The sequence below is a fragment of the Triticum dicoccoides genome, chromosome 3A, assembly GCF_002162155.2.
Source record: "Triticum dicoccoides isolate Atlit2015 ecotype Zavitan chromosome 3A, WEW_v2.0, whole genome shotgun sequence".
NCBI lineage: Eukaryota > Viridiplantae > Streptophyta > Magnoliopsida > Poales > Poaceae > Triticum > Triticum dicoccoides.
In genome coordinates this window covers 658,114,728-658,125,230 of record NC_041384.1, presented here as the reverse complement: position 1 = coordinate 658,125,230, position 10,503 = coordinate 658,114,728, and the positions used below count along the sequence as shown (strand labels likewise).

Below are 10,503 nucleotides of genomic sequence, written 5' to 3'. Positions count from 1 at the left end.
CGTCGGCGGCCGCGAGGAGGAGGTGGAGGTCGAGCGGCGCGAGGCGCGGGTGGTGCCGCGCGCGGCGCAGGAGGCGGAGGAGCGCCGCGGAGGAGGAGGCGTGCGCGGCGGGGAGAGCCGGGAGGGGGCTCGGCGGCGAGAGGTGGGAGACGGCGAGCGGGAGGAGCGGCAGGGAGGGGTCGAGGGGGATGGAGGCGGGCGAGGTGGAGATTTCGGGGGTCTCCTCTAGGATTTCGATCTCCGGCGAGATGAAGCGCTGGTGTTTGGAGATGATGGAGGGGAGCTTCCGCGCCAGGCGGCGGGAGGCGGCCATCGCCGGCTGCGGAAGAGAAGGGGGAGGGAATCTGAGGAGTGTGTGGCCGGGTCATGGGCTTAGCCCACTGGCAGAAATGGATATGTTTTCGACGAGTGCATGGGGCCTGGGCTACATGACAATCCACTGGCGAAGCCCAGATTATAGTACGAATACTATTCAACTTCAAATTTTCCCTCTGAAAAATACATTTTCACTTCAAAACTTCCACTGTGTACTGTCAAAAAAAATCCATTACTTAAAAAAAAGGTCTCCTAAGAAAATTCCAGGTTTATTTACATTTATTATATTTGTACTTTGCATGCTCTCGCATTTCACAAAGACCATCCTAAATTTCAAGGTGGGACCCGGAAGAAGGACTTCACAAAATTGGAACCTTCCATGGAAAAACACTAATGAGAACATTGTAGACTTGTTTGAGTGTAAATTTTCAACCCTTTCATGCCCCGAGAACCATCGCGACACCGAGAACCGAGAGTCTATGATAACTAGAAGGGTTGGGCATGGTTCCCTATGTTGTTGGTGTTATTGTGATTTCATAAAGGAAAACAGATTGATTTGGCGTGTGGGTAATATGATGAAGTGTGTAGGTGTTTGATGGGCTTTCGGTGTGATTATGTGTTATCTGCTAGTCAACACATGCTTAGGTGGGGAAGTTTTCTTGCGCTAGTGACTGCATGTACTATATTGTGCTATAATGTCACATGTTGACGCCTTTTTATATGGTGAGAGGGTGCGCGGGACTAATGTGTTTTACATCTTGGTTGAGAAATCTCTGACCCATTCAAAACCGTGATCAAATTCAAAATTTAATAACTCAATTGAATGAGAGAGTTCTTTGAGAAATCTTTGACCCGGTCAAAATCGTGAGCCAAATCTGAAGTTGAACACCTTGATTGAATAGAAGGATTCCAAAATTAGGGAGCATAGTGAATTACAAGACTGACAGACCCAACTAACATTTAGACCGAATCGACACTAAATTCAGAGAAAGAAAGCTTGACCAAGGGGAAGGACTAGGGATTAATCGTTCTTAGGGGTAAATGCTTAGGCACAACCATGGTTGGTGGCGGCTAGGGTTTAACCCCATACAATAATTGATGTCTTATGGCACTCACTGCAGAATGATGAAATTGCTAACCATGTTGGTATGTTGGGAGATCTGGAATGAGAGGAATGCTAGAGTCTTTCGTGATGAGGCTTCCTTACCTTCGAGGATCATAGTCTTTAGGAGTATTTCTCTTAGTCTTTTCGGCCTTCATGGCTCGACCTTTGTGTGTCACTTAAAAACTATGTCTCCTATTCTAAATGAATGAGATGGGGCAAGTTTTTTTTAAAGGAAGTGGATGCCTTATAGCCATTAGAAGACAAAAGTGGAGATGGAGATGAACAGTAAAAGACGCGGGCCACCAATCAATGGCGACAAAGCGTTAGTAATCAACACAAACCGGTATCAAGCATGGTTGGCCATTCGATCTGAGATTAGCGTTGACACGGGCGTCGGCGGCTGTGAAACGGTGACCGAAAGGGATGAACCATGAAACGGTCTCTTTCTTCGTATTCTTCGGAGCTTCAAATTTCTAGGCTTGACACAACAACCCCTCTTGTGCGCCGGCGGAGCGGGAGGACGCGACGATGGAGCTCAGGGAAGGTGGAATATGGAGCGCTAGAAAAGGAAGGTAGATTTCGGTTCGGCCTTTCATTGCATTGTACCACAGTGGTGCACATGCATTTTCTTTGCTCCCTCCGATAACTGATGCTTCTACTCTCTTTTTTTTGTGGGTGGATGCTTCTACTCTTTGTTGTGCAGTGTCGCCTTGTGCCGACAGAAAGGCACATCATACAGGATAATTAACACGTTCCGTGGTAACTTTGCAATGGATGGTACTCCCTCCGTTCGAAATTACTTGTCTCGGAAATGAATGTATCTAGAGATATTTTAGTTCTAGATACATCTATTTTCAAGACAAGTAATTCCTATATTAACTCCAAATCAGAGCTGGCGGGTGACGATTGGTCCTACTAATCGGCCGCACCGGCACGTGGAGACGACAACGAGTGCAGCAATGAACGCAAATAAAGCTGCAAGTGGGAGGTTCTAAATCACAACGGGTGGCCGCAGACTGCAGTACAATCTGTACTGCCGTGCCGGAGGAGGAACGCTGGCTCTGGCTGCAGTACAAGTGTACAACCAGCTGTACTCGCTCTCTCCGGCTATCTCGGACATGGACGCACCGAGAATGGTACTAGTACGTACTTAGAGTACTTCACTTGTGCCTGAAAATGCAGTGCAGTACAACACCAATCTCCGTCCGTCACATCCCTCCCTCCCTCCCTTGGTGCCACCAAAAGCTACAAGTAGAATCGATCGCTACGACTTGGTTATAATAAGCCTGAAGAAGAGGATATACCGCCATATATTTCCGTCAGCAGAGCAGGAGTGTCTTTACGGTAAACAAGGGCAGGATACGCGAGGAAATTCCTGCGGGGTCGAGCTGGGAACACATGAGATATGAACCGCTTGATTGAATATCAACTCATGTGTTCTCAGGTCGCCCCCGCTGGAGCCTCCTCGCCGCAGATCGACTGCTTCATTGATGCGTACTCGGTCGTCGGCCAGGCGTGTTCAGAGGCCCCTCGGTTTCATCAGAGATCAAACTGGTAAATGTGCAACTGCTTCTCTTCTCTTGATACCAATGTGGGTCCTAAATGTAGAAAACCACCAACTCCAACCTTCCAGTTGCGCAATTCCACATTCCTTCATCATCTGATTCTCTTTCCTTTCAGATCACCTCCCCAGTTTTCATGGGTCCCTACCATTCACCGTGCGGTAGCATGCAACTAGATCCCATTACAAACGCTGCTGAGAGCATCATAGATCTGCTTGGTTGTATTCTCATCGTCGCAGTAGATCATGGTCTTTTCAGATGTTATCTTCACCAGAGCTTCTGCCGGACTGGTGATCAAAATCGAGCGCACGCAGCCCGCCGAGCTATCATCGTCGTCTGCAGGGAAAGCACAGGCGATCCCCTTCTCCTGCAACGCCGACAACAGACGGGCTGCATCCACAGCTCCCCAGTGTAGCAGCTGCCGCATCGACTGATCGGACTGATCCTTCGGAGCTGCTACCAGCACGTACTGCCCGTTGCTGAGATGGAGCTTTGCTCTCAGCCTCGCGACGGCGATGGCCTTGTCCAACTGCCTAGGCTGCAACCCAAAGGCAAAATCGGTTGGAAGCCCCACCTCGAAGTCTTCCCGTATGTTTGGGATCTCCATGGTTTTGCCCTTGGAGTAGTACAGATATGACCATGGGGCATCCTCCTTTGATGGACACCGCGACTTCAGTTCTTCAGGGAACTGCAAGGGTACAGTAGAGCGTGAGGAGATGATCACTCTCGCACGAAGAAAAGTAGCTCCAGCAGAAGGGTGCAGAAAATAAGCAATGGCGTACCAGAACGAGCTTCGGTTTGAGAACTGACAGCAATGGATTGACTTTCCGCACCCTGTCAACAAGAAACTCGAGCCTTTAGTCTACATATTCTGATTTGCTACTATGAATTAGTGAAACATAAGCATGAGCTTTTGAATTTTCAACATACTTTATTCCAGAAAGGAAAGAACATTCAAGAACTTGGATTGCCACAGGCATGAAAGGCTTAAGAGTCAACTCAGAATCAACTCCTTCCTGCACGTAAAATAATTATGTGTTTAGCGCCACCAACAGCAGTTAAAGATTATGCTAGGTTCCGTGAAAAGATTGGACACAGTGTACCTCCAAAATAAGAAGATTTCGTTTATCTGCATGCCACCGACGAAGCAAATGGACTGCTGTGCTGTGCCTAAGGCTCCAGTCTGGACAAAATACAATGCAGGGCTCCTTCCACGCTGCCCTGACAGGATTCTAGCGTTGTTACACAGCAGAAAATGCAGGAAACAACATCAAAAAATTAACTGAAATCCAACTGTTCAAGTGAGCTCATATGAATCAAAAGCAGGATATGTCATAGTATAAATTATGCTAAAGGTAGCAACCAGATATTGATGGACCTCCATAAATTATCAAACAACCAAAACCAAAATAAGAAACAACCAGTACCAAGCTTTCTATAAGGAGAGTATAAAAGAGATGATAAAGTCAAAGTTGGTGATCCTAAACTAAACAACCTTAAGGTTACCTATCATTGTATAGTCATAAAAAGTAATAACTAGCAACAAAATTTTGATAAACTTCTTACAGCAGGCCCTTTGAATATAGATGAGGAAACAGAAATAGTCTGCCTTCCTTCAGAAGCTCCACATGGCCGAATAATGCCTCCTCCTCCCTCGAGAATAGCTGCAGGATAAATAGTGTTTCAGTAAGACCATGTTAATTAAGTTCATATGTCAAAACAACCATAGTGAGAAAGGAATGACCTTTTCTTGGCGTGGCTTACATAGCCATTCTGGCACAGCATTGGTAAAGGATATTATTTTTTCTGCTGCGCCAGAAATCATAAATATGGGTACCTGACTCAAACAGGGAAAAAATGTCAGCCCAAAACAACAGATGCAAAACATGTGAGAAGACGGTTGGTGCAGAGAAAATATAGTGATTTGGAATGGGCATAATATTTCATATAGTAGAACTAAAGGAGCTTGATATTTAAATGATTACAGTGTAGAACTAAAACACTCTTTGTACCACATGCATCTTTAAACACTCTTTAAAGCTAGTCATCTATTCATCTTACAGCCTGTTGACTGCACGTCAGGCCTTGTCAACTGGACATTTCACCATTATCAAAACCAAGCACATCCTAAGTAAAAATATATGCCGTTGGTATTAACAACATTACTACAAAGCCTGACTCACACAAAGCACAATAAAAATATATATTTACATTACTATTAACAAGAGTCCACTATACAGTAACAATGGGTCAAGAACTGCTAGAATTACCTTCATGTTGGAAGAAAGTAACGTTTCTGATATATGTTCCAAAATTAAAAGAATAACCCCAAGTCGTCCTATTGGTATTAAAACAGAACCTCCAGATTTAATTGCATCTGATATACATGAGCATATGAAACTGATTCTCTCAATCTCCTCTGCAATATCATCATTCTTAGACAGGCACTGGACGTCTTCATCCTCATCAACACCACCATCCCTTGAAGATAGTAAGTAACATTCAATGCAAAAGGTTATTTTTAACGCATAAGCAATTCATACAAACTGAAGAGCGACACACTAGCATACCTCAACACAGAGTCATCACAAAGCATTGCATTCTCACCCAGATTCTCATTATTCTCATCCATGTCATTCAAGGATGAGAAATCTGAAAACAAAATGACATCATTTTCCTTCAGAGAGTTATAGTCGCAATCTAAGGCATGGGCTGACACAAACATGGTGCTTGGCAAGTAGGTAATACTTGCTCTTGGACCCTTTATTGACCAGACACAATTGCCAAGCTCCAGGCCAGAGCTAGAGGCTTTCAGCATCAACATGCCATTGAAGCAAACCTCCTCTCCGTATTTCACAGTCTGGGTTTTTCGCATGCATTCTTCTATGTTTGGGGCACTGCAATAGGTGTAATCCAGTTAAGATAAGAAAGCAGGATGATAGAGCAGCGTTGATGTCATTATTAAGTAGTGAATCTTCTATGCAGTCGATATAATTGAATGGCAACCATATGGTCCAATCTCACATATTTCCTTGCAAGAACTAAAATCTAGTCAGCTTTATTTGCATGCAACCGAGATACTAAGCATATGGAAGCATACACCAAGCTAGGTTACTAGGGATATAAACTTGTGTCCTATCAGATGTGTACATGAAATTACAGAGTCAAGTATGTATTTCAAGTAACTCCAGGTTAAAAAAGAACTATCATATGTTACAAACTTGCCCTATATTCATGAATGAAATTTTGGTATCTATTAAACTTCTTAATTTGCTACTTGACTAGTAAAATATGGATACTATTTGCTCCTAGCACACTCCCTAAGATTATCAAATTTTAATTAACCAGTGGAAACAATTTCTAAAGGTCAAGGATAAATATGGAAAACTGGGTATATTTTGAAGCTTTCAGATATAAATTTCTTTATAGTAAAAGGGTAACTCGATATGCAATACGGCAAGTATATGGCCTATTAAATACTGTGTACCTGTAAAGGGGCATCAAAGGAGCTAAATCCATTCCCTCATCTTCAATCACTATATTCTGCAACGACGACAGGAGTTTATGGAGTTTCTCCCCTTGCATCCACTTGGGTGGCACATCCGTATCTGGCCCGTAGTACCTTACAAACTCAGAGTGCATCTCCACGAGCTCCCCCATCATTAGCTTTCCAATCCTTGCAGCTAACTCTGTAACATAAACCTATTCATAGTTTCATACAGACAGTCAACAACTGCGCTCTATATTTCATTGTATGCATTAGCACCTACCTATGGAGGTGAAGTTTTGTCTCACAGAAGATTTTACAGCCAACATAATATATTTCGATCCCTTGGTAATTGTATATGACCAAAATTTCTTACTCTAGCTTTAAGAAAAAACATGCCCAGACGTTTAGCCCCTAAGTTCCACTTTGTAGTAAAGGGACCTAAGGATATTAATTGTCTGCAATCAAGAGTAAAAAAAGCCAATGAGCATGCCTTTGGTATTCATACAGGAGTGGACTTGTTTTCATTATTTTCTTAAAATAAATCATCAAGTCCAATTGTTCTGCCCCGGTTTTCCCCATTTTACACACCTCAGTGCTACCCTGAGGAGGTTAATTATCCGCAAAGTAAAGGAAAAAAATAATGAGCTAGCCCATCTGTCTTTCAGACTATTGTTTGCATTCAGCAGGCTTCTTCTTCCAGATGATCTGAATAGCTATCAACTATTGAATAGACAAAAATCATGCACTAACATGTTAACAGCAGTTTCAAACATGTAACACACCTCTTCACTACGGCAACAAACAACAATCGTTCAAATTTCTAACCAAAGCTGCAGCCTAAACTATAGCAGTTTGCAATCTAGGGTGCTATGCATCAAGGAGTAGCAGGGATGGCAGTCACCTTGGTATTTGCGAAGCTTGGGAGCCGGGTGAGGAAGGGGAGCCCAAGCATCCCCGTGGCAGACGACACAAGCACAGCATCCACGCCACCTGCTTTGGCAGCTGCCGGCGCCGCCAGCGACCAGTAGTACGGCACCGCGCGGATGAGCTTCCCCGCGTCATCGGAGTCCGCGCCGAGTGGCACCGGGGCGAATGCTGCGAGGGCCGAGAGGTCGACGGGGCAGTCTAGGAGGAGGCGGACCCCCTCCAGCTCCAGTAAGTGGCTCGCCGGCGAGTGGTAGCCGCCGCCTCTGCCGGGGGTGGTCACGCAGGTCAGTTTCATGGCGGCAGTGGCGGATGTAGCACAGGGGCGGTTGCCCCGGGTCTCCGACGGCGGAGCAAGCACACCTGGCGGATCTAGGATTTGAAAACAGGGTGGTCCTCCTACAAAAATTGACAGCAAATATGGCATTTGAATATATTTTGACACTGCAATTTCATATTTCCATTACATTCTTGATACTAGTACATTGATCCCAATATTAAGCAGGAACAGAGCAGATCAAATAACACCGAAGAGACGATGAACATCTGCACGAACCCTAAACAAGGAATAGCTAGCATGTGAATATGTTCTAACTAACTCCCAATAGCACATAGAAATAGATCAATATGATATGTTCTTACAAACATACTAAAATTCTCACTAAGTCCCAGTTTTGCATAAAAGAAGCCTACATAGCACATAGCTTGAGAAATTCAAAGAAGGCTTATGTTTCTGGCCTACGCTTTTCAGTGGCCATGAAATTCTCAATTATATTTATATCATCTCCATTCACCTTTTAGAAAATATCCCGCTCAATGTATGTGACTAGGCAACTGGCAGACGCACAAGTTCTTCGGTTTGCTCTCCGGCCACATTCGTTATAGCCAAAAAGAGAAGCAATGTCTCCAGTCCTCTTCATCCTTCAATAACTATGCAATAATACTTTGCTTTCTATCAATCATAATGACATTGGACTGGGCATAATTATGTGTATATGTGTCCATCAATTCATCTGTATATGTACTGAAGAAATTTGCTAACCCTAAATCGAAAATTGGGGAATGGGGCCATGGGCAGTGGATGGGGTGTACCTCAGATCGGAAATAAGAAGAGTGCTGGCTCGGAAGCCAGCGCCGACTTGCGGGGCGCCAGGCAGTGGGCACCTGCCGGCTGCCGCGCAAGGCAGGGGCGCAGAGCGGTGGGCGAGGAGCCGCGGGCGCGCGCTGGCGCCGGGCGCCGGGCGGGCAGGGCGGAGAGGAAGGCGGATCCTCCGCTCCTGCCTCCAGGGATGGCGAGGTAGGCAGCGACGGCGTCCGGCGTGCGGCGAGCGGACGTTTCTGGGGGAGCGACTCAGTCCCTGGATGCTGGCTGGAGAGACTGGCGAACGACCCAACTCGATTCGTTTTTCGGCTACTAGAAAGAGATGGGCCGGGACGGGATTATGGGGATTTCTAGGGCAGTTATTGGGCTTTAACTTTTTTCTGAGCCTATAGACTGGTCCAAAATCCTAAGGTGGGCCGGGACCATCCTGTCCACACTGTGGCTCGGCCAGGCTCGAGCAGGCCGAAATAACTAATTGAGGAGTACGCAAAGATCACTCCAATTCCCCTGGTTGCCATAAGTAGCGTATATGCAGCGCGTCACTTGTCGTAATCTAAGAGGTTTTTTTTTTATATCCGTTTATTCAAAACGTTTTATCTCTCAAACCGTGCGTCCAAATCTTAAACCGCTTTCACCGTTGGATCCTCGCGTCAAGATCTTCAAAACTATATCCCATATTGATAGGTTTTGATGAACCTTTTTTTCATAAAAAAAACTGGACGAAAAAACCGAACCGGGAGCACAGGTTTTTTCCTTTTTCGAAAGAGGCATGCCCGTGCCCTTCACGAAGTCACAACCATGCCTCTCGCGGAAGCAAAGCCGCGACTCTTGCGGAAGGAAAAAAAAAGAGAAAATTTCCGTTTCCGAGGAGGCACGGTCGTGACTCTCGTGAAAGCACAACCGTGCCTCTTGCGGAAGCAAAACCGTGACACTCGCGAAAGGAAAAAAAACAGAAAACATGTTTTTTTCCTTTTCGAGAGGCACGGCCATGACTCTCGCGAAAGCACAACCGTGCATCTCGCGGAAGCAAAACCGTGACTCTCGCAGAAAAAAAAACAGAAAATGCGTTTTTTTCGTTTCCGAGAGGCACAGCCATGACTCTCACGAAAGCACACCCATGCCTCTTGCGGAAGCAAAATCGTGACTCTCGCGAAAGCAAAAAAACATAAAACTCGTTTTTTCGCTTTCGAGAGGCACGACCGTGACTCTCGCGAAATCAAAACCGTGCCTCTCGCGGAAGCAAAACCGTGACTCTCGCGAAAGGAAAAAAACATGTTTTTTCGCGTAAAATTTTTTGTCCCCATTCTTTTTGATTGAAAAGCTAAGGAAGACCGGGGAAAAACCAAAACGTCGAAAAAACCCCGGAAAAACCCGTTTAAAAGGCCGAAAACGCATGCGAAAAAATAAAAAAATAAAATCCGGAGGAAGCGCCCAAAGCGCGACACGTGGCGAATGGCTGAGAGCACGCCAAATGATGCTGATCGTTGCGAGGCTCCTGAAGGAGCGCTCGTTAACTAGTTGCTCTCCAAGCAAGTAGCAACCCTTCTCTTTTGTCTAAAAAAAGCAACGCTTCTCTTCCCCTAAAAAAAATAGAGAGAGCAACGCTTCTCTTTGTCTAAAAATGGGGGGGTTCTCTTGTATACTGAAAAGTGCGAACTGACTTAAAGCACAAACATGAAGGAAAGGCTAAATTCGAAACATCTTGAATAGGATTCTCTCTTCTTGGAGAGCTTGAGACTGAAATGAGTGGGTCGGCCAAAGAAGACCACTACCCACCCACCCCTGGCCCCCGCGTCGTCCGCCTGGACGACACGGGTGGCGACTAGGGTTCCCCCCGCGCCGCCACCCCCTTCCCCCGCTCTCCCCTCGCCGCCACCGGAGGATCTCGCCGGGCTTTATCCCGCGGACGCCCGGGAAGGTAGCGGCGAGGCCTCTGACGCTCCGTTCCTGGCGGAGGTTTCCGGATCTGCGGTGGCGGCCCTTCTTGGTGAGGCAACGGCATCCT

At 45.9% G+C, this 10,503-nt stretch overlaps 1 protein-coding gene across 2 annotated transcripts; it reads right to left on the bottom strand.

Moving 5' to 3' along the window:
• Window positions 1-2,698: 2,698 nt before the first annotated feature.
• On the bottom strand, window positions 2,699-8,757 carry LOC119270005 (integrator complex subunit 9-like). Of its 2 annotated transcripts, XM_037551947.1 has the most exons (11): window positions 8,489-8,757; window positions 7,374-7,795; window positions 6,470-6,684; window positions 5,553-5,879; window positions 5,253-5,463; window positions 4,727-4,819; window positions 4,549-4,646; window positions 4,086-4,203; window positions 3,913-3,998; window positions 3,765-3,816; window positions 2,699-3,670 (listed from the first exon to the last, which is right to left on the bottom strand). In XM_037551947.1, the coding sequence occupies exons 2-11, from the start codon at window positions 7,692-7,694 to the stop codon at window positions 3,155-3,157; spliced, it is 2,037 nt and encodes a 678-aa protein (XP_037407844.1). In that variant the 5' UTR covers window positions 7,695-7,795; window positions 8,489-8,757; the 3' UTR covers window positions 2,699-3,154. The 2 variants fall into 2 exon arrangements, with proteins under 2 accessions (XP_037407844.1, XP_037407845.1); XM_037551948.1 differs by lacking the exon at window positions 8,489-8,757 and having other exon boundaries at window positions 6,470-6,671; window positions 7,374-7,472.
• Between the last annotated feature and the right edge of the window lie 1,746 nt (window positions 8,758-10,503).